Raw genomic sequence first — 24888 nt, 5'->3', positions numbered from 1 at the left:
GTTGACCTCAAGGGGAAAAACACACAACATAATCTTGCACCTTACTTCTGGTCAAGAATTTTTGCAGGATTAAACAGCCTGTAGTTCCAATGACCTCACTAGACTATTGTACGTCAATCCATTTCAGCATGATGTTAGTCATTTATACAAAGATTTTTTCTATTTTTATGCATTAATAAATCAATTATGTGCAACCTTCATTGAGCTAACATAAAAAAAAGGATTCGACAATTATCTTCCAGTTAGCAGACTATCTTCGCTAACTCCTTTGTATTGAGGACGTTAGTACCGGTACATATTATTTACAATCTATTATAATTTATATTATGCTATAACAATAAAACATACAGTACAGTATATATTTCTTACTTGAGTAATCGATAAAAAGTCCATTCTCTCTTGTATGATCCTTGTTACAGAAATAACTTGTACAAGAATGTAATCTACAAATTACAACTGAATCTGTATGTGTAGCATTAAGATATGTATACCTAATGTTAGCTAAGACCTTCAAGATCATTTGATTAATATGCTGAGGGCACAATTGTACATAGTTTTAATAAAGATTGTGATATGATCCAATCAGTTATGAGCTCCAATAAGAGGAAAACACAGATTTTGTCTGTTGTGAAGTTGTCAGATCTAGAAATGTCAAAGAATCTCATATGCACTGAAGTACAGTATGTGAAATGCTGAAATCAACCAATTGTAATTATTCACTGAATGTGAAAAGTGCTCATGAATGCTCAAGTTGTTTTGTCTAACAGGAACCAATGAAGAAAGTGATTTCCAACTCGCTCCTTTAGTGATTGTTTTGCTAAACCATTGAAAGCTCAGATACTGATTATTTTAAATTTAGATGTTACAGTGTACAGTTAATGCTACTTTTAGGTGTGAATCTAGTGAAATTTATAAATAGGAGTTGGTAACTGGCAGGAATTCTGTTTCAGAGTTGTTAACACTGTTCATGCAATTTACAGGAATTTCCATTTTAACCTACAGTAAATAAAAGTGTACAATATGTAAACATACCTTCCATAAAACAAGCTACACAACAGATATAAACAAACACATTTCGTTCTGAAAACTTCTGTTTACGTTCTGGACTTGTCATGCGTATGGTACAGATGCTGGTCACTGGTGGTGGTGGGTTGGCACCAGCTAACCCTGACCAACCAGTTTGAGAGGTTTAAGCTATATCAACTAAAAATACATGAACTATCAGGTACCACACCAAACAGATTTACAAGGAAACACACCTACCTACACAAACATACACACGCAACCATAAAAAAATAATTGATAATGATTTGTTTTGTAACACATCTGCAGGCAGGTTCCACTAACTCAGGGTCACAAGGTTCTAGTTAGAGATGTACAGTTATTAATATGTTTATGGGTTCACGGCTGAGCAGCCTGGCTGTCAATGTAGCTATCCCGGCTGCATAGACTACCAGGCTATTCAACCAGTGATGATTTAACAGCCACTGCATTTTCACAATTAGGTCTAATTTACAATAAAATCTGAAAAATACTATTTACTGTAATATAAGTGAAAAATATAATGGAAAAATTAAGTTCAAAGTACTGTACCTTCTGAAAGCTTATCTTGGGTAGTCCTTCAGGGAAAAGATCTTTAACAATACTGGTGGTAGACACTGACCCAAATGGAACATCAATGGGAGGAAGATTAGCATCACGTAAATGCTCATCCTCAGGTCGCGATGAAAGAAAACCTAAACGTCCTTCACATAGCCCCTCAACCTCTCCACCTAGAGGAGGAAGACATTGGTCACTACATAAACTAGCTCTAATTCTGTTTTGTTCCCCTTTAGTTTATCATGCTTGTGGCAACTACCTAATACAATACCTATACAATCTTCCTTTTATTAATTAGACTCAAAACCTACACTCTGCGTGAAAGAGTTGTGAGTCAGCTGCTTTTTGCAAATGACATTGCTCTAGTGGGCAATCTTAAAGAAAAATTACATACCATTTATATATTGTCCATAAATTTATGTCAACAAAACTGTCATACCTAATTCAGCAAAGGTTTGGTTCAGGGTATCTGTGTCCATTATATTGGATCCTAAACCGGCCAGTATTGAGCCTACTGCTTCAGTTGCAGCATCTCGAGAACCAGATATCATTTCTGGTAAAGAAAGTTGGGGTTCATGAGATTCAATTGAGTTGATTTCAATGTTGTCCCCTGTTTTTTTCCTGAGAAAATCCAACTTTCTTTGTCGTTCCTCTTCCTCTGCCTGAAAAAAATAATAAGTCAGCAATTCAACTCTTAACCTTTTATTAACGTATGCTATAATGTACTGTACTTGGATATATTGATGAAATTTTCTGTAAATTCACCTACCTTTGCTCTCTCCAAATATGGCCTACAATCCCCAAGATAATGGATTACAGTCCTGTTTTTAATGAGAGGTGTATGATATGTAAGGCGAGCAAATTGTCCTTGAGGTTCCCACTCAATATTAAATGTAGTCTCTGTCAGTCCATAATCATTTGAAGATAATCGGATATCTCCCAAGGTTTTCCAGCGAAACAGATCAAGTTTATCTGTAAATAAAGAAACATTTATAAAAATATGGTTTAAGATCTGAGGTGGGAAGTGAAGGCACACACAAAAAAATAGAGGTATAAAAAATATCTTTATATCACAGTACTGTACTGTACCGTGTAAATGGCAATAATTAACATTTAAGTGATTCTGAAACTCTGTCATGAGACCTCCAAATTTGGTGACTGCCTTCACAGAATATACAGTATTATATACAGTGGTCCCTCGGTTAACGAGCGCCTCGGTTAACGAGTTACCTTCCATAAGATTCTTAACTTCGGTTAATAAGCAATCCCTCAATTAACGAGTTTCTTACGAGCCGACCTACAACATGTTTTAGCTTGCATTTGGCGGTCCACCAGCTGTAGTATTAGTCCGCCAATACAGTAATCGGTTCTAGGGCTTAAATTCCTTACCCTTTTAGTAAATATCAAGAAGTTTATACTATTCAATAATTTTAAAAGTTTAATGTTAAATTTTTTAGTCATTTTAACAGTTATTGAACATAGTTGAAGGTAAGGTCACTAGTTTGTGGCACGCCATCCAGCCTGCCAACACAGCATACAGGTGTCAGTCTTTGTGTCTTTTCAATGGAGGTAACATCTTGCTTGAGACTCTCTTCAACTAAATGCTCTTTTTCTGTGTTTACAAGCAAATTATTGGTCATTTTGAAATTTATTTTACATATTGACAATATATAATGCAGTGCAGTGTTGATTTAAAGAAAATAATCTTGAATTACACCAAGAGAACTAAAATTTTATGGGTGAAATGGTGCCATGGGGTGACTTCTCTTCCACCCCAATGCCTTCTCTTCTCCCTTCTCCTCCACCCTCATTCTAATTCCCATCACCATCATCATCATCAATGAGCCTTCTACATACACACCTCAAAGTAAGTGTACTTTACTACCTTTGTTGTTGAATTTAGGCTATTTTCGGTGAGCTGGAACCAATTACCCAAAACCCATTGAAACAATGGTTTCGGTTAACGAGTTTTTCGGTTAACGAGCAACCTTCTAGAACGGATTGTGCTCGCTAACCGAGGGACCACTGCTATACTTAAAAGTACTTGTTCCTGTATCTGCCTCTTTGTAGTATGGAGAGCCAAAGGAATCAGTCTTGGATCCAATCTTGTAAAGCATTTACACATTTAATCTTGTCTCTTTTATTGAAGACACACAATGCCGAGTACCTCCAGAATTTCAAAAAGTACCAGACTTTGTTACTTAAGTAAAGGTATTGTGATATTGGCAAAATGTTACACAGCATACTGTATGTACAGTCAGCCAAAGATGTACTGACCCCACCTGGGTCTCGTGCTCGCAATTTTACCTGGCAATACTTGGTAAAGGAAGGCTGTATGTAAAGGTAATTGTAATTGGTGGATCTGTTTTTGGCTGTATCACTGTCAAGATAATTATTAAACAAACCAAAGGCAGAATTTGTATAATAATAAACTACTCATTGTTATTTAAGGTCATGAGAAGTTTCCAATTTTTTGTATAGTATTTGCTTAAATGATGAAGAAAATTATATTAATGAATTGGCAACTCAACTACACCACAGCTGCCACAACATTCTATCAACAAATTTTCTTCATTATTTAAACAAATATATACAAACATTTGGAAACTTCTCATGACCTTAAATAACAATGAATGGTTTATTATAAATATGTTACCTTTGGTTTGTCTAAAATTTATCCCGACAGTGATACAGCCGAAACAGGTCCACCAATCACAATTACCTTTACATACAGCCTTCCTCTACCAAGTATTGCCAAATAAAACTGCGAGCACGAGACCCAAGGTAGGGTCGGTACATCTTTGGTTGACTGTACATGGGCAACACTATCTACTGTATATAGTATTTTGAAAACAGAGCAAAATCACAATTGGCCATAAAATCTTAACATAGTACTGTATGTAATAATTCTATATGACTTACCTTTAGCACAAAGATTAATTACATAAACACCCCCTGGCTGTGGCTCTGAGAGAGGAACTGTAAGTCCTCCTCCAGCATTAAGTAATTCCCATATGTGGCTAGGAGGTAAGGGGCTATTAGTTAGAAGCTGTGAGTGCTGTCCAAAGTTTACGTCTCCCATTGACAACAAAGTATGTGTCTGGGTTCTCACCTGTGGTAGAAGAAACATACAGTATGTACAGTATTGCATTAAATAACCATATCGTTCAATCCATGGTTGTCCTCTGAAGAAAATTCAATTAGCTACAATAAATTATCAAACACTGGGAGTTGGCATTTGTAAATGATTCATGGAACTTATAATTGAAGATAATTTTGCATGGAGCATAATACTTTAAATAGAAAATAGGATAATGAGTATTAAAAATAACCATACAGTTGTACCCCACTTAACGCGGTCAATTGAACCCAGAGGGTCCCGCGTTAAGTGAAATCCGCGTTAAGTGAACAACAGAACATATGGGATTAATTCCAATAGAAACCGGCCCGACCCCCAAACTCCACTTTTTGAAGGCACATACCTATGTTGTAGTAAAAATAACATCTTAATTTTATGATGGTACATGCACACAATTAATACTTATGAGAAATAGAGAAATACAGTCGCCAAGTTAATGTCCATTCAAATAATGGACTCAACTCCCTCCCCCTCTCACACTACACAGCCGGCTAACAGATGGTCGGTCGGTCCCTCCCTCCCCCCCCACCCCCCACCAACCGTCCCAAGGAGATGTGTGGGATAACCTCAAACTAAAGTTAGGAAAATATAATTGACATTGCTGGATTCCTTGTAAGACCAGGAATATTTTGAATATAAATGTCATATATTTTGCACAAAAGATAACATAGTTACCTAGAGAAAAATTTTTATCTAAAAATTGTAAGTTTAAAGCAAAATATATGATGTTTATATTCAAAATGATCACCAAATTATAAGAATTCCAGCAATGTAAATTATATTCTGACCGGGTAATTTGTATGAATTTTATGAGCTAAAACAAATATCTTCAGTTAATAAAAAAAAAAATCTTCACGACACTATCTGTCAATCAAAGTACCCCACCTTGCCTCCCCCCCTCTTCCAACCGCGCGGTCAGTCCCAACCCTCCCCCCCACCCCCCACCAATCCTCCCTTCCAGAGTTTTTAACATTTAGTATTAAATAATACCTCAGATTAAAGTTAGGATAATATAATTGACATTGCTGGATTCCTTGTAAGACCAGGAATATTTTGAATATAAATGTCATATATTTTGCACAAAAGATACCATAGTTACCTAGAGAAAAATTTTTATCTAAAAATTGTAAGTTTAAAGCAAAATATATGATGTTTATATTCAAAATGATCACCAAATTATAAGAATTCCAGCAATGTAAATTATATTCTGACCGGGTAATTTGTATGAATTTTATGAGCTAAAACAAATATCTTCAGTTAATAAAAAAAAATAATAATTCTTCACAGGGTAACAGATGGTCGGTTGGTCCCTCCCTCCCCCCCACCCCCCACCAACCGTCCCAAGGAGATGTGTGGGATAACCACTAAATTTTAATAAATAATACCTCAAACTAAAGTTAGGATAATATAATTGACATTGCTGGATTCCTTGTAAGACCAGGAATATTTTGAATATAAATGTCATATATTTTGCACAAAAGATACCATAGTTACCTAGAGAAAAATTTTTATCTAAAAATTGTAAGTTTAAAGCAAAATATATGATGTTTATATTCAAAATGATCACCAAATTATAAGAATTCCAGCAATGTAAATTATATTCTGGCCTGGTAATTTGTATGAATTTTATGAGCTAAAACAGGCAGTCAGGCAGGGTGGCGGGTGGGGCAAATCTAAAAATAGCGTCTCGGACACTCACCGCGTATATGTGGAAAAAATCCGCGTTAAGTGAAAGTTCAGCTTTGGCAAGGCACCGCGTATATGCGAAAACGCGTTAAGTGAAACCGCGTTAGGCGGGGTAAAACTGTACTTTAAAAATCAATCTTGGATAAGCCATGACTATCTCTAACTGCTTATTTCTTATTGCCTGCTAATGCAGAAAGATATGCAAAGACCTAGAAATCCCAATCACCATAATGTCATTTTTGTCAAGTTTATCCTCTTTAAACACGAACCTCTAATAAAGCTCCAAGAAGTGGAGAAGGAGCCCATTCTTTTATTTACCAATTAATATTCTAGTCACTCTCACTCTGCAGCTCCACTTGCTCTGCCTTACTGTTCAACCTCTGTATTGTTCTTTCTAACACTGTATTGTTGTTGTTTCATTTTAATATCTCATACAAGTGCCTATCTGTTTTTCTCTTATTCTTTCCAACTACTAACCCACTCATAAAATCTTGGTAAATGCACACCACTGCTTTCCAATGTGTGTGCTTTGTTTTTTTCAGTGTCCCTTAAATCATTTAGGATGACCAAAAATTTAATAAAGATTCTACATATGGCCACACCTCAGGGAAGGTGGTGTTAAAGAAAGTATATAATGTACAAAAGTATAAACAAGTATTCTTCATATCTTTTCTTATTTACTACACTTCATTCCACCAGGAAGTTCCCCTCTGAGGGGTGAACCATGACAGAAGAGCCACCAGGCTGCTACTACACATCTCCTTTGCTCTCTATCATTTCACAACCCATCATACCCTTCTTAATATTCCTCTTAAAATCTTAAAGTCTTTAAACTCCTCCACTGACCCATTCCTCATCAAAGCTTTGTATTTTAATTTATAATCTTTTCATATTCAATATGTTAACCAAAATTCACCATGCCAAACTCCTTCCTCTCAAAAACCGTCATTTTATAATAATATCCCACACCACTTAGCCTCCTCACTACCACACACTAACTTACAAATATTAAAGGAGTTTTACCTAAAAATCTTGTAAAGTTACATTAAAAATTATAAATACCCATACAGTATTTTGAAACAAACTATTTTAAAAATCATCCAAAAAAAAATACCTTATTACATGTACACTAAAAACTGTCCAAGTACAAAACAATATATACTGTACAGTATTTACATTGGTAACTAAACTAACCCAGTTTTCCTCCCTCTTCCTACTGGAGCGAGTGTATTACTGAAACTACCATGAGAAAGTAAGGAAAGGCTTGGTTACTCTTCTTAAGCAGTGACCTACACAGATGTACTGCCAGACTTCTCTTATTTGCTTAGTTCGTCCCTCCCTAGAAAAAAGCAGCAACAGCATAAAACACAAAATTTATAATTTTCAAAAGCAATAACTTAATTGTTATGATACTGTCACACAGTAAAATTACTCATAGTGATGAAAATACTTTGGAATATTGACAACTTTGTGTCCATATTTCAACACCTGTACCTAAGTGATTTAATAACAAGCCCTTAGACCCAGAGTTCAACTGTAACAGCATACCTCTCAGAGAATGCTGCTTCTTTGAATTTTCTTTCATTATTTCATTCATTGTTATGGGGGAAATTTTTGCTATAAAAAAGATTTAAATCTATAAAATGGTTTAAAAGTTCCACAATAGACCATGCAACATGCAATGCTCTCATCTTTTCTCTGAGCTGCATGTTTAAACCATAAGAGTGATGTCCACTCAAATCTACTCAGTTAATCAGTGTTGTCAATGTATTTACTCTGCATTGAATGTAAAACTTCAAGTCATATAATATGTGGAGGCAGTTGATACTGGATATGGCTGGGGTTTGGTTACATCAACCATAGAACCATTGTCAAGAATGCAGATAAGGGCTTCTGCCTAATCCACCAATTCATTAACAGCAAACAAGACAATTTATTAAAGGAGCATTTTATTAGAGAAGATGGTTAGGCAGTTGGGTTCCATATAGGAGGATGATCGTGTTAGCAGTGACAGCAGATGGTGATCAGTCATAAGGAAGCTCTGACTGAATGCACCAGTATGTACTTCGCTTATTGTATTTTTATGATGTCCATTAGCTTATAAAATTATTTTCTTTATTTATTAAATGTTTTAATATATTTATTAAGGTGCTCCTCTACTTACGAACGAGTTACGTTCCTGAGGCTCGTTTGTAAGTTCAATTGTTTGTAAGTCCAGCTTTACTCTTGTAGATACCAAACATATTGTAAAAAATTAAAAGATTATGGATATTTAGTACAGCTATACCTTTTAATACAGCCTTAAAACCTGGCTCACTCTTCTCCTCTTAGGTAATGTTTGATCTATCTGGAATTTTCTTCAAAATAATCCAGTTTCATCCACATTAAACACCTGTTCTGGCATGTAACCCCCCCTCAGTGATGATGTTTGTATCTCTGAAAGTTTGTAAGTTGAACGTTCTTAAGTAGAGGAGCACCTGTATAAATAATCACTATTACTGATAGCCAATGAAGTCCACATAAATCACTCATAGGTTAATACAGTGGTCCCTCAGTTAACGAACGGTTCGATTAATGAAATTTCGGTTAACGAATTACCTCCCATAAGGATCTTCAATTCGGTTAACGAACACAACTTCGATTAACGAAATTCTTACGACAGACACGTTTTGTTGTGAGCATCAGCTAATCAGCTGATGGGCTAGTCTGCCAATTCAGTAATCTGTTCTATGTTTACATTTGTTTCCAGTGGAGTAAATATCAAAAAAGTTGTGCTCTTTAATATTTGTGCATTTTTTATATTAAAATTATAAGTCATTTTAAAATTTAGTTAACATATTGATAATATATGCAGTACAGGGAACTAGTTTTTTGTGCACCCATCAGCCGCTTGACTCACCCATCAGGCGTCAGTGTGGCTTTGTTTACAGTGGAGTGCACATCGATTTTGTTGGTGTGTTGAATATTTTTGCATTTTTACATTAAAATTATTGGTCATTCTGAAATTTAGTTAACATATTGATAATATATAGCACAGTGCAGTGTTGATTTAAATAAAATAATCTTGAATTATACCTAGTGAACTTAAAATTTTATTGGTGAAATGATGGCATCAAGCATGGGTCCCCTGAAAGGTGATTTCTCCTTCATCCCCACTTCCTTCTCTTATGCCTTCTCCTCCACACCTACTTCTAATTCCCATCATCATCAACCAGGAGCCTTCTACATACACACCTAAAAGTAAGTGTACTTTACTGCATTTTTTTTTTTACTTTGTATGTACTTTTCTGTGAGCTGGAACCAACTACTCAATATCCCATTGAAACAATGGATTTGGTTAACGAAATTTTCGGTTAACGAACGACTCTGTGGAACGAATTGTGTTCGTTAACCGAGGGACCATTGTATTAGTGCTGCCATGAACATGTCTCTAATGGAACTACAGTACAGTAATATCTCCGTTAGCTGGAATCTCTCAAACCCGGAACTCTCCGATAGCCGGAAATGAAATTTTCCGAGGGGCACATTTTCTGGAAAATTCTAAGAAAATTTTCCTGATACCCAGAAAATTCCGGGATGGGGGATATTTTTCCGGCTTTGATAGAGTCGTCTCGTTACCCAAAAATCTCTCATTCCTGGAAGTGCTCTGCACAAATTTTTCCGGCTAATGGTGATATCACTTGTATATTACTTTAACTTCTAATAGAGCTCTTTCTTATAGTACTCAGTTGGTTAGGAGTGCCTGTATATCTGTAGTTGACCAAAAGATGGTGGTATGTTCTAATCTCTCACCAATTCCACTTTTCATTACATTTCAATAAATATAAAAAACTACCCTTAACAGATACAACTGTACAGTACAGTAAAACCCCGCTTTACACGGTTTCACTTTACGTATTTCCACGTTTACGCGGTACCCTGCCAAACACGGAATGCTCACTTTACACAGTGCATGTACTCTTCTACGTGGGAAGCGGCGCGGGCAGAGTGCGCACAAGGTCGCCCAGTCATCAAACATTACCAAGTTCTTCACCCGCCACCCACCACAGCCAGCCCAAGTCAGTGATAGTGATAATGATAGTGAGGATATGGACTTATATGGACTTTGAGGGGTTTGACAAAGAGGCCCTGCAAGCCTCTGTGGTGGATAGTGATACAATTGATACAAGTGATACAGGTGAGGGCCAATAATCTGCCCTCTGCCTCGGAACCAACCCCCCATCCCCGTGTGCCCAGCCATCTTTTCTAGTAATGTAAGTGTTAATAAATCTAATATTATTGATATTTCTCTTAATTATTAATTGTGTGTGCATACCATCATAAGTTACGGAGTTATTTTTACTACAACGTAGGTATTGTGTCTGAAGAAGTGGAGTTTGGGGGTCGCCCCGGTCTCTATTTCAATTAATCCCATATGTTATGTTGTTCACTTTACGCGTTTCTCGCTTTACGCGGGCCGCCGTAGGTTCAATTGACCGCGTAAAGTGAGGGTTTACTGTAATTATGAAAGAGAACTAATAATTTTCAGTAAATAATACAATTTAATAAAATGAAGTAACAAATAAAAAAAAATTATGCTTACAGTTACAACAGCACTCCTAATCTCAAGCATCATTTCATTATCCTTTGTAGGTATATAATGCACAAGCATGAGATCTGTGTTGACTTTGAGGTGGGTATAGTCAATTCTAATAAGAGGTGGAGCCCAGGTCTGCTTCTTGTGTCTAAGGAGCCCCCACTTCCATAGTACCACAGGGTCTTTTCTTGGGATGGGCTGCCAACCTTTTTGTGTCCATTTGTAGGAGTCAATGGGTGCCTTGGCTGTAATGGCATGGTGATTTTTACTACACAAAGAATAAAAATTGATAAGAAATGTTTGAGATATATAATAGGAAAACAATATTTAGGATGGATGTTGTAATAATTCCGATTTAATTTTTGTTTCATAAATATTTTTTTTATCTACCTGTACTGGAATATTTTAAACCTGTAACTGTACTGAGGCAGTTTTATTTTTCCTCAGCGTGGCAAAAATCTTATACAGGTACAGTACTGGAAATACAGTACCGTATATGTTATTTATGAGATCATGATTACAACTGGTGACATCATGCTTGAAGCCCAGTTTGATAAATTTCTTTTGATTGCTTTTTATTAAGATGAGCTAAAACTAAGGCAAGAAAAGCAAACATATTCAAGCTTTTATCCTCTTCATGATAAGTGCTAACAAGAGATGAGGTCTGGAGTTGTCTCTTAAGGAGGTTTTGAGTTATGGTCAGACTCAAATCCCCAAACCTCAATATAGTACAAGGCACCCTGCATCAACTAGGCCAAAGGTAGGAAATATATATATTGATTTAACTCCTTTTATTTTATGAAGATGGAAAGGGTCAACATGGGTGTTTTCTCTGGCTGGCACAAAAAAAATTAACAAACTTGACCAAGAACAATCTGCCCAAATATGTAATACAGTACTATTACATTCATCAGAACAGTACATAAAAACATTAGTTACAATTCAGAAAAAAAAATGTTAAGAGGCAGATAATGACATACCATTATAAGCTTTGATTAGTGAATGTACAGTAAATAAAAAACTTACTATTGGAGGGTTTTGTCACCAGATATGCCTCCCCGGCCTCAGGGGTCTTTATGGGCAGTTGGGTCTTCCGACTTCTGTCCAAATTTTCTGAAATGGAACCAATTACCCCTGTATTAATAAAATCCTTTATCAATCTGAGAATTAAAATATCAACAACAAATAAGCATCCATGTAAAAAACATACACTGAAGACAAGTTTATACCTGCTTGTAAATCTGTCATAAAGACACAAAGTTAATACAGTACTTAAATTTGAATTCATTCCTTACACACTTCCATAAAAAAAAATATTGTAATAAATAGACATAGCTAGAGCATGTGAGTTATTCTTATTTCTACAAACATGGGACTAATCCAAGTAGGGTTGCCAACACCCAGTATATTTATACATATTTGGATTCCTCAACATTAAGTTCATGGAAGAAAAAAATCATTTGATAAAATTCAATAAATATAAGTATTAAGCTCACTAACATTGTTTTTTCTTTGTTATAGCAACATTACAGGATTATATTACCTGTTTGTCTTTTTATTTACTCCCAACTTATTCCACTACGTATTCACTGCCTCCAACATAAACTTATGTCGTTTACTGAAGCCAGAAACATAAACAAGGGTACGCCTATGTAGAGTCAGATAGGTACAAAAGGGTACACTAAGTTACAAGAATGCAACAAAGGTGTACCAAAGTACACCAAGGCATTGTAACATCACACAGTTACACCAGTGCACTCTTTGGTACAACAAGGTATACCAAGGTATAAAAAAGTACATTTGGTTACACTTAAGTACAGTGACCCCTCGTTTAACGAACGCCTCGGTTAACGAAATTTCGGTTAACGAACTGCCTTCCATAAGGATCTCCAATTCGGTTAACGAACAAAAATTCGGTTAACGAATTTCTTACGAACCGACCTCAACATGTTTTCGCTTGCACTGACCGGGTAACCAGCTTTAGTATCAGTCCGCCAATACATTAATCGGTTCTAGGGCTTAAATTCCTTACTATTTTAGTAAATATCAAGAAGTTTATACTATTCAATAATTTTAAAAGTTTAATATTAAATTTTTTAGTCATTTTAACAATTATTGAAGGTAAAGTGACTAGTTTAATGCGCGGCATCCAGCCTCTTAACACAGCAAACAGGCGTTAGTCTCTCTCTGTTTTCACTGGAGGTAACATCTTGCTTGAGACTCTTCAACTACACGCTTTTTTTCTGTGTTTCCAAGCAAATTATTGGTCATTTTGAAATATATTTTACATATTGACAATATTTAATGCAGTGCAGTGTTGATTTAAAGAAAATAATCTTGAAATACACCAAGACAACTAAAATTTTATGGGTGAAATGGTGCCATGGGGTGACTTCTCTTCCACCCCAATGCCTTCTCTTCTTCCTTCTCCTCCACCCCCATTCTAATTCCCATCATCATCATCATCATCCAGGAGCCTTCTACATACACACCTCAAAGTAAGTGAACTTTTCTACCATTTTTGTTGAATTTAGGAAATTTTCGGTGAGCTGGAACCAATTACCCAAAAACCCATTGAAACAATGGTTTCGGTTAACGAACTTTTCGGTTAATGAACGACCTTCTGGAACGGATTGAGTTCGTTAACCGAGGGGTCACTGTATACTGTATATGGGAATACCAGCATACAGCTAGTTACACCATGGTACATCTACTAAGTACAGTAGTCACATAAATAAACAGGGATACACAGAGGAATACTTTAGTACAGTAAGGCCACAAAGGTAAATATGGATACTGTATAGTAATATCTCCATTAGCCGGAATCCCTCTTAACTGTAACCGAATCTCCGATAACTGGAATTGAAATTTTCTCAGAATTTTTGTTTTCAAAGCCGCAATTTTCCGGAAAATTCCGTCTTTGGGAATGATTTTCTGAGGGACATATTTTATGGACAATTTTGAGAATATTTTCCAGTACAGTAAGTCTGCAATCAACATCGTCCCGCTTAACGTTGTTTCGGTACTACAGTACGTTGCTAAAATTTTGAGACCAAAAATTCGTATAATGTCCCAGTGATCCGATACTAAGTCGTTTTGCGTCGTCACGGACTACTTTCTACGGCACATCATCCTCTCTCGTCTGGCTGCACTACACTCTCTCGGCTCAGCGCAGTCTCAGTGACTCGCCACCCTCCTCCGCTCCTGCTCTCCTCCTCCACTCCTGCCACACTCCTCCCCTCCCGCCACACTCCTCCCCTCCCGCCACACTCCTCCTCTACCTCACTACCTACCATACACTCGCTCTACCACCTCTGCCCATCAGTGAGTACCACTACAAACTTAGTAATGGTCCCTCGGTTAACAAACACAATTCGTTCCACAGAGTCTTTCGTTAACCAAAAATTTCGTTAACCGAATCCATTGTTTCAATGGGATATTGGGTAATTGGTTCCAGGTCACAGAAAAGTACATACAAAGTAAAAAAAAATGCAGTAAAGTACACTTACTTATGAGGTGTGTATGTAGAAGGCTCCTGGTTGATGATGATGATGGGAATTAGAAGTGGGGGTGGAGGAGGAGGGAGAAGAGAAGGAAGTGGGGATGGAGGTGAAACCACCTTTCAGGGGACCCATGCTTGATGCAGTAATTTCACCAATAAAATTTAAGTTTACTAGGTGTAATTCAAGATTATTTTATTTAAATCAACAATGCCTGCCCTATATATTATCAATATGTTAACTAAATTTCAGAATGACCAATAATTTTAATGTAAAATGCAAAAATATTCAAGACACCAACAAAATCGATGTTCACTCCACTGTAAACAAAGCCAAACTGACGCCTGGTGGGTGAGTCAAGCGGCTGAAGGGTGCACAAAAAATAGTTCCCTGTACTGTATATATTATCAATATGTTAACTAAATTTTAAAATGACTAATAATTTTAATATAAAAAATGCACAAATATTAAAGAGCACAACTTTTTTGATATTTACTCCACTGGAAACAATTGTAAACATAGAACAGATTACTGAATTGGCAGACTAGCCCATCAGCTGATGCTCACAACAAAACGTGTCTGTCGTAAGGATTTCGTTAATCGAAGTTGTGTTCATTAACCGAATTGAAAATCCTTATGGGAGGTAATTCGTTGACCAAAATTTCAATAATCGAGGGACCATTGTAGTTGTGTATGTATGCACTATTTTCTATAGAAATGGCAAAAAATTTCTGAATACCAGTAACTCCTGTATTTTATCAACAGGGGGGTATTTCTATGGGAAAATTGACCCGCATAACTTTGTTTCATGCAACGTTGCATTTTTAGTAATGCAACACCTATGTTAAGCAAGGATTTACTGTACAGTACTCAGAAAATTTCGGGGAGGGGCTATTTTTTTCAGGCTTTGAGAGATGAAATAATGCATCATTTTGAAAAATTCCAAGAAAATTCCGGTACCTGGAAGAATTCTGGGGATAAGGGATTTCTCTTGGGGTTCAAGAGATGATATAATGCGCAATTTCTGGAACTTCCGACAAAATTTTTCCGGTCCCCAGAAAATTTCGGGGATGAGGGATTTTTCTCCAACTTTGAGAAAGTCGTCTTGTTACCCGGAAACTCTCATTCCTGGAAGTGCTCTGCACCAATTGTTCCGGCTAATGGAGATATCACTTACAGCACTAGGGTACAACGAAGTACCTGCACACAAAATGCACAAGGGTACAGAAGATACAAAATGGCCAGGTACATCTAGGTATACCAAAGTACACTAGGGTCACATAATATAAGTGTGGCCAGGCTTACTGGTGTCCTTTCCTGGTATGGCAAAATCTATGCAATCCCACACATCAAGGTAGTGTTGTGTAAGGCTTATACAGGTTCTCATAATATGAAAAGATGTCTCAAAGGTGTAATAATAATAATACTGAACCAATAATATTAATTTAATTAAAAATGAAAAGTCTATTACCCATGACACGAATAATCCTTTTCTTCATCATTCTGTGGCCATACAGGTAGAGTCCAAGCTTATCTGTGAAAGTAAATTCAAATATCTAAATATATAACTCTCAAATCAATTTTTAACACTCATAAAGAGTTAATAAATTTCCTTGTGAACAAAAATTTGTTTATCTTCTGTAATAATATATTAAATTTAATAATGTCTTATTAATTAGGGGTGCAATCTTAAAACTTATTTTCTTTACAAGTCTGGAACCTCCCAATACATACAATGACATTTTCCTCTACCATTACCTCTACACCACTGCCTAAGCACCTTCACATCTCCTGTGAATTAAAGACATCATTGACCTACAAGTATGTCTGATTTGGGTAGAAACAAACTCTTTAGCTCTCTATATCACTTTATGATTTTATCATCTGTAAATCAGACACAGTTCAGTAATAATTTTTTTCAAAACTGCTGAAGCATCAGAGGGTAATGACACAAGGGAGAACAAGTCATTATATATACCAAGATGTTCAGGGTTTGTAAACCACAAATAAGTACAACTATTTAAGGAAAAATCATGTTGCTGAGCCAAATATTGTGGTAGTAGCCCTAAATATGATATTAAATAATTTAGTATAAAATAATAAAAGACATAACTCCTATAACAATACTTGATGTTATATATTGTTCTGAATTATGATTTACGAACTGACAAACATTTATCCATAAGTTTGTCAACACTATTTTGTTATTCAGAGTATTAAGCTGTCAAATTTGACTAACCTGGAGCAATAAGATCTTCTTGGTTGTCTTGCTGTAGAAGGACTTCAGTTTTAACCTCAATGTCAAGGTCTTCCAATTTTAGAGGCATGCATCCCACCTCTCGCATATGACTGGTGCTAATTTTATACAATTTTTCTTCTATTAATGAATTGTCAGCTGATAGGAAGACTCGTCTCTTGCTCTTTTTTGCTAAAAGAAAAACATATTTAATAAAATTAGAATTTTACTTCTTAGTTAGAACTAGTACTGTATTATGAGCTTCAACCAATCCTGATGGGTTTCCAGTTTGACAGGCATGTAGCCTACACCCTGCCTATGACTGGTGCTAAGTTTGTACAACTTTCCATCAAGGGTTTAATACTGTACTTATTTCAAAAAGCACAAAATTGCATTGCACCATTCTCTTTATTATTATCTAATGCATACTCACACATTATGCTTTCACACTAATTTGACTAAATAACTACCCTAAATCCCTCAGTGCACCAACATTATCCCTTAAATATGGGAAAGTGGAAGCAACAGGCACCATTCACAGGAGAAGGTCTCTTGAGCTATAACATCTATAGACTTAACTCACCTAGCACTTCAGTTGATGACTTATTATCTTAAAATTTCAATGTCTAGCCACTGCCTGTGTGAAGAAACATCTTTCTAGCCTTCATCTCCATGGAAACTAGGTACTGTAACTGCTGATTGGCCTTCATTGTAATTCATTGCTGGATAGTTGGTCCGGTTTCTGTACTTGTATTGCCATTTTAGAGACATAGTCTTAAAACTGTTATGGACTTCAATGAACTATGACCAAAAGCTCTTTATATACTGGTAAAAAAAAGTATGAAAAAAAAAAACAACAACATTCAGTTCACTCACGCATTCCTCTGGACCTATAAGATGGTTCTCCAGTATAATCATCGATGACAATTTCACATTCTTTTACTAGATATGGCCTTGTGTCTCCCAGGTAGTGGACCAGCACTCTATGTGGGATCTTCGGAGACGTGTAGCACATTCTTATAAGGTATGGTTGTGCTTCACTAATTTTCTCACACACCTCAACAATTTGATAGAGTCTTGGCTGTATTTGAAGCTTTCCTAACTCATCCCATGGTAATAGGTCAGGAGCATCATCTGTAAAAAGAGGTTTGTTTTACAATGGCACAGACTATAATGAATACTTTCAGTTCAGGAAACCTAAAACTATAAAGCAGTAGCAATATCACTTCACAAAAAGAGAGAATATTGGTATAGGGCTCAATTACCTGTATTCTATGCTCAAATGCAAGCAGTGGATGAAGGCAAACAGACTCTTCATGAAATTGAGAAAATGATAAAAAGAATGTGGTGGAGAAAAAAAGCCTAAAACTGCAGAGAAGAACACCTCAAGCCGCCAACCCCCTCAAACACACACACACAGAGCACTTCTGGGAATGAGATATTTCCGGGTAACAAAACGACTCTCTCAAAGCCAGAAAAAATCCCTCATCCCTGGAATTTTCTGGGTAACGGGAAAATTTTCTCGAAAGTTCCAGAATCTGTGCATTACATCATCTCTCGAACCCAGAAAGAAATCCCCATCCCCGGAATTTTTCTGGTTAGGTACTGGAATTTTCCCTGAATTTTCCAAAATGATGCATTATTTCATCTCTCAAGCTTGAAAAAATCCCCCATTCCCGGAATTTTACGGATACGGGAAATTTGTTTCTGAATTTCCGGAAAATGACCCTGATTTTCATCTTTCAAACACAAGATAAAATTCTCCCATTCCCGGAATTTTCCGGGCACCGGTAAACTTTCTCAGAATTTTCCAGAAAATATGCTCCTCGGAAAATTTTTCCCAAAGCCGGATTTTTCCGTAAAATTTTGGCTTTAACCCTTAAGCCCCGGGTTAGGGTGCTGGTGGCAGTACCCCCCCACCCAGGGTTAAATTGAGAAAAATCTAATTTTCGAAAAATAATTTGTAACCTTTTAAAATGATAAAACAATAAAAAATAAGTAAAAAAAAAACTAGATACTGTATTGAACCCTCGAGAAACTTCTCTGGCCACAATGAGGGAGGGAGGAGAGGGAGAGATAAGGAGACAGTGTTGGTTTGACAGCTGACGCTCGTGGTTCCTCGGCACTTAGCAGCAATTTTTAGCCCGCCTTTGTGTCCGAAGTGGCCAATAATGTATGTACTTACTGATCTTAATACATATTTTCTATAAATAATTCATTTAGAACATTTTATTTGCATAATTTTTCATAAAAAAAGTGCTTGGCAACAATCAGCAGTCAGTCGCCAGCCTGTCTGGCTGTCTTTGTGTTTGGTAGAGCAAGTAATGCATAAAATAATAATAATTCCACAAATAAAAACATTTATAACATAATCATATCATTGCTTTACAGTAATATTACCCTACAATACAACTACACAACTTTTATCAATATTACTTTGGTGTGAGAGGCAAATAGTCACACTGGAACCTGATAACCCACACTGGGCATTTAAACAGTGGTGGGAATAGGCGCGCATTCTGGAACATCACCCGGGGCGCGCTGGTCAGATGTTCTAAAACATAACCCGGGGCCTAAGGGTTAAGAATGATTTTCCGAGAAAATTTTTATTCCGGCTATCAGAGATATTACTTGTACAGTTAACCCTCACTTTACGCGGTCCCGCATTCCGCGTTTCCACGTTAACGCGGTGCCTTGCCAGAACCTCACGTGCTCACATTACGCGGTACGTGAACCCCATTACGCGGAGAGTGTCCGGCGCGACGCTATTTTTAGATTCGCCCCACCCACCACCCGCCCGCCTGCCTGCCTGCCTCTCCCTCCTCCTCCCTCCGCTTGGGCAAGCGGCGCGGTAAGGTTGCGCAGTGTGTGTCTTTGTTGCGTTATCACTGACGTCATATGACGTATCAGACCTGTGATTGGCCATGCATCCCTACCCCCCTCTGCTGCTAGCTGTAATTGGCTTAAAGTATTATGATGTGTCCACCCGGGGGAGGGAGGGAGGGAGGAAAGACGACGCTTGACCTAGCCGCGGCAGTTTCATCCCTCAAGGCCACTCCGTGTAAACGCGCATCCATTGTTCCGTAAAATGGCTTCCGCCGGACCACCACCCCCAGAGAGAAACCTTTCCTTACCTGGACCCAGCGGCACTAAACCAAAGAAGACACGACGTTCCTTAAGCTACGAGGTGAAGTATAGCATCATCCAAGAGTTGGAGAAAGGAACAAGGCAGGTTGATTTGGCGTGCCAGCATGGCGTGAACGAATCTACGATCCGGACTATAAAGAAGGATTCAGCCAAGATAAAGGAGCACATGAAGATCACAAAGTCTACAGGTGCTTCTATGATCAAGTATTTTCACAACCAGGTGCTTCTCAAGACAGAAAAATTACTTGTGAGGTACTTGGTGCGTCAGGCGCGACGGAACATGGCGGTCGACACGCGCTCTGTTAAGGACTACGCACGTGAACTGTACATGGCAGTGGCACGAAAGATGGGAACTTCAGAGCCCAAACCCTTTAATGCTTCCTCTGGGTGGTTACAGAGGTTTAAGATCCGGAACAAGATCACCAATATAAACATTGGTGGTGAAGAAGCGAGTGCTGATCATGCTGCGGCTCGGGAATTTCCTCCGTTTTTACGTGAGATTATGGAGGAAGGACAGTACAGTGACGACCAGGTGTTTAACATGGACGAATCTGGTCTTTTCTGGAAAAAACTACCTTCCAAGTCCTTCATTGTGAAGAATGCCAGCAGGATTCGGGGCCGGAAAATGCAGAAGGAACGCATCACCGTCCTGTTTACCACCAATGCCTCCGGTACCTGTAAGCTCAAGTTATCGGTGATCCACACAGCCCGCAAGCCGCACGCCTACAAGAGCATGGACATGACCAAGCTAAATGTCCACTGGCTGACAGCACGTAAGGCATGGATGTTCTCTACACTGTCCCTCTCCTGGTTTGATGACTGTTTTGTTCCCGATGTAAAGAAATTCTGTGAGCGACAGAATGTCCCATTTAATATTTTGTTGCTGCTGGACAACGCACCAGGACACTCGCCCCTACTGTTAGATCGTCACCCCAACGTAAAAGTGGTCTTCCTTCCTCCCAACACTACGTCTTTAATCCAGCCCATGGACCAGGAGTTGATTTGCAATGTGAAAGCTACATTCTCAACAAAAAAATTCCAGCTCCTGAACGACTACACCAACACCAGGGAAGAGTTGCGTAACCTGAGTGACACCACCACCGATAGCAAGAGCGAAGAAGATGAGGATCAACAGTTAGAACAGCAAAAAATACTCTTCAAACAATTCTGGAGAGTATTTAACATCAAGAAAGCTGTGGACTTCTTGGTGGAGTCATGGGATCAGCTGTCTATTGCTACAATTCGTCACGCATGGAGACATGTGTTGCATGGAATACCAGGTGAGAGGAGGAGTCAATCTGTGACTGGTGAGGTTCAGACTGTTGCAGTAGCAGTGGACCTTGCCAGAGAAGCTGCGCAGACTGTTACAGTTCCAGGCTTCTCCGAGACCACCAACGACGACATCCTGGAGGTGATAATGGAACCTGCTGTGACTGCCGACGAGATGTTGGAAGAAGAACACGTCAGTGAAGAGGAGGAAGAAGGTGCGTCAGTCTCCGAAGAACACAATTTAAGTCATAGTGATATTAAGGGTGCCATGGAGTGTGCAGAGAAGATGAAGTCCTTCCTTTCCCGCGACAATGACGATGACCGCTATGAAGTCTTCCATACCCGGCTGGTGCAGGCTATGGAGCCGTACATCAAGGTGTATCACGACAACATCAATGCCAGCCGTCAGCAAAGCATAACAGATTTCTTCGCCCGCAACCCACCACAGCCAGCCCAAGCCAGTGATAGTGACAGTGAAGGTGACTTTGAGGGATTTGTCAGGGAAGCCCTGACAACTGTAAGTGACAGTGATGGTGATTCACCTAGTAATGGTGATTCACCTGAGGGCCAGTAATCTGCCTTCTGCCTCGGAACCAGCCTCCATCCCCGTATGCCGACCCATCTCTTCTACTACCGTAAGTGTTACACCTAATTTTTAGTTTTCTAACCTTACCTTTATTTTTCCTATGTTAACCTTTATCTTTCCTAACCTAACCTCTTCTATATTACTTGTTTTTTCATACCATCATAAAGTTAAGATAAAATTTTTACTACAACATAGTTGTGTGTCGTCAAAAAGTGGAGTTTGGGGATCGGCCCGGACTCCATTTCAATTAATCCCATATGTTATGTTATTCACTTTACGCGTTTCTCACTTTCCGCGGTACCCTCCGGGTTACATTAACCGCGTAAAGTGAGGGTTAACTGTATATGCATATGAAGGGAAGTTTTAATATCCAAAATGACTACAACACTTAATATTAATTCACTGAACATCTTAAATTGAACTATCATGATATTTTATATTAACAACACATGGACACCACATTAGACATTATTCCATTGTACAGTAGTACCCCGATTTACGCGGTCAATTGAACCCACAGGGTGCCGCGTTAAGTAAAATCCGCGTAAATGGAACAACAGAACATATGGGATTAATTCCAATAGAGACTGGCCCGACCCCCAAACTCTACTTTTTCCGACACAATACCTATGTTCTAGTAAAAATAACATCTTAATTTTATGATGGTACATGCACACAATTAATACTTAAGAGAAATAGAGAAATACAGTCGCCAAGTTACTGTCCATTCAAATAATGGACTCAACTCCCTCCTCCTCTTCTCACACTACACTCCCTGGCTCTTCCCTCTCTGAGAAATTTTGGGGGGAAAACCACTAGATTTTAATAAATAATACCTCAAACTAAAGTTAGGTTAATATAATTGACATTGCTGGATTCCTTGTAAGACCAGGAATATTTTGAATATAAATGTCATATATTTTGCACAAAAGATAACATATTTACTCAGAGTAAACATTATATCTAAAATTTGTATGTCTAATGCAAAATCTATGATGTTTATATTCAAAATGATCATCAAATTGTAAGAATTCCAGCAATGTAAATTATATTCTGGCCGGGTAATTTGTATGAATTTTATGAGCTAAAACAAATATCTTCAGTTAATAAAAAAAGAAAAATATTCTTCACGACACTATCTGTCAATCAAAGTACCCCACCTTGCCTCCCCCTCTCTTCCAACCGCGCCAGATGGTCGGTCCGTCCCAACCCTCCCTACAAGAGAAATGTTGGGTGAAAAATTAGATTTTAACATTTAGTATTAAATAATACCTCAGATTAAAGTTAGGATAATATAATTGACATTGCTGGATTCCTTGTAAGACCAGGAATATTTTGAATATAAATGTCATATATTTTGCACAAAAGATAACATATTTACTCAGAGTAAACATTATATCTAAAATTTGTATGTCTAATGCAAAATCTATGATGTTTATATTCAAAATGATCATCAAATTGTAAGAATTCCAGCAATGTAAATTATATTCTGGCCCGGTAATTTGTATGAATTTTATGAGCTAAAACAAATATCTTCAGTTAATAAAAAAAAAATATTCTTCACACCGTGCCAGATGGTCGGTCGGTCCCTCCCTCCCCCCCACCCCCCACCAACCCTCCCTACCAGATGTGTGGGAAAACCAGAATATTTACCTTTTAAGTAATAAATAATACCTCAAACTAAAGTTAGGATAATATAATTGACATTGCTAGATTCCTTGTAAGACCAGGAATGTTTTGAATATAAATGTCATATATTTTGCACAAAAGATAACATATTTACTCAGAGTAAACATTATATCTAAAATTTGTATGTCTAATGCAAAATCTATGATGTTTATATTCAAAATGATCATCATATTGTAAGAATTCCAGCAATGTAAATTATATTCTGGCCGGGTAATTCGTATGAATTTTATGAGCTAAATAAAAAAAAATATATATTATACTTCACCGCGTATATGAGTAGATGAACCGCGTTAAGTGAAAGTTCGGTTCTGGCGAGGCTCAGCGTATATGAGAAATCGCGTTAAGTGAAGCCGCGTAAAGCGGGGTAATACTGTATATGAGACCGAGTCAATTTTCTATAATGAATTACAGGTACCATTCACAAAAGACAAGTGACACTTTCAGATTAGGTCAGAGAATCTGTAGTAAGTAGAAATGTGATACTGATCCTGTAATCTGAATTTATAATTGAGCCTGGATAGAATGACTTGTGAATATGCCCACTGATGGCTTGGATTTTCGAAACCCAAGGAATTCAACACCAATTCTTGCCAGCTGGGGCAGTAATCCAAAGATTAGCATTCTCCACTAAAAGTAACTCTAGCCCTTAAAGAGTGATAAGAAAGAAACTGCAAGCCCAGAGCAAATTACCCTGGGGAGGAGAGCAGGAACCAAACTGTTCTGTCGAGACTCTGTTATCAACCAGTCCCATGTTAATGATCCAAGCCAGCCTAGAATGAATTATTAATATTAAAGCCAGCTAAGAGAAAACGGAGAAGGTGCATACAAGAAACAAAAGCACACACACAAAATGAGAGAAAATATCTTACACTTTGTACTGAGATAGACTCCTCCTGGCTGAGGTGTTATAATCTCCATCCTCACAGCACCTGTAATGTTTGCATTACTGGCATCCCTGGTGAGCAAGTCCCACACCATTACAGGTTTGAGACGTGTCGATGAGACATGAAGAGGAGCTTCACTCTCAAGTTCCATATTCTCCCATCCCTCTCTTGACAATTCTGTTGTTACTTGCATCTATGAAAAAAAAAACAATAATAAAATATATGTCACTCAATCCAAACTCAGAAAGTTAGTCAGTCTGGTGGATATACTCATCATAAGAAGTTTACTCTCATAAAATACTTCATTATTTAAAAATAGGTTAGAGTGTAATGGTTCAATACTGATATACAAAAAAGGGGAGGGGGAATCTATCTTAAATTCCATCTCATAATTAGATGAGAGCAGATAGCTCATGATTATACAACTTATTAGAGAGCAAGACAGAGCCATCTGGCATTATGCCACATAAGCATAGCAGTGCTTGCTATTAATATAGAATATTACAATTACCTTCCCAATCATATTCTTATTTAGATCCATCAATACAAAACTGGCAAAAAAAGGGTCTCCAATGAC

General features: G+C 37.6%; 1 protein-coding gene across 2 annotated transcripts in view; it reads right to left on the bottom strand.

The window, feature by feature from the left end:
- Positions 1-24888, bottom strand: part of LOC121864994 — a 137272-nt gene that overhangs the window by 65665 nt on the left and 46719 nt on the right. For both annotated transcript variants that reach the window (XM_042364258.1, XM_042364259.1), the window contains exons 14-23: positions 24297-24504; positions 17613-17870; positions 16740-16928; positions 15972-16034; positions 12027-12113; positions 11007-11245; positions 4522-4711; positions 2369-2571; positions 2039-2261; positions 1594-1772 (exon numbers count right to left, since the gene is read on the bottom strand). In XM_042364258.1, the coding sequence (XP_042220192.1) occupies positions 1594-1772; positions 2039-2261; positions 2369-2571; positions 4522-4711; positions 11007-11245; positions 12027-12113; positions 15972-16034; positions 16740-16928; positions 17613-17870; positions 24297-24504 (1839 nt within the window). The remainder of the gene's footprint in view (positions 1-1593; positions 1773-2038; positions 2262-2368; positions 2572-4521; positions 4712-11006; positions 11246-12026; positions 12114-15971; positions 16035-16739; positions 16929-17612; positions 17871-24296; positions 24505-24888) is intronic.

Source organism: Homarus americanus, unplaced genomic scaffold (assembly GCF_018991925.1).
Source record: "Homarus americanus isolate GMGI-L3 unplaced genomic scaffold, GMGI_Hamer_2.0 scaffold2539, whole genome shotgun sequence".
NCBI lineage: Eukaryota > Metazoa > Arthropoda > Malacostraca > Decapoda > Nephropidae > Homarus > Homarus americanus.
This window is presented reverse-complemented; position numbering and strand designations above follow the sequence as displayed.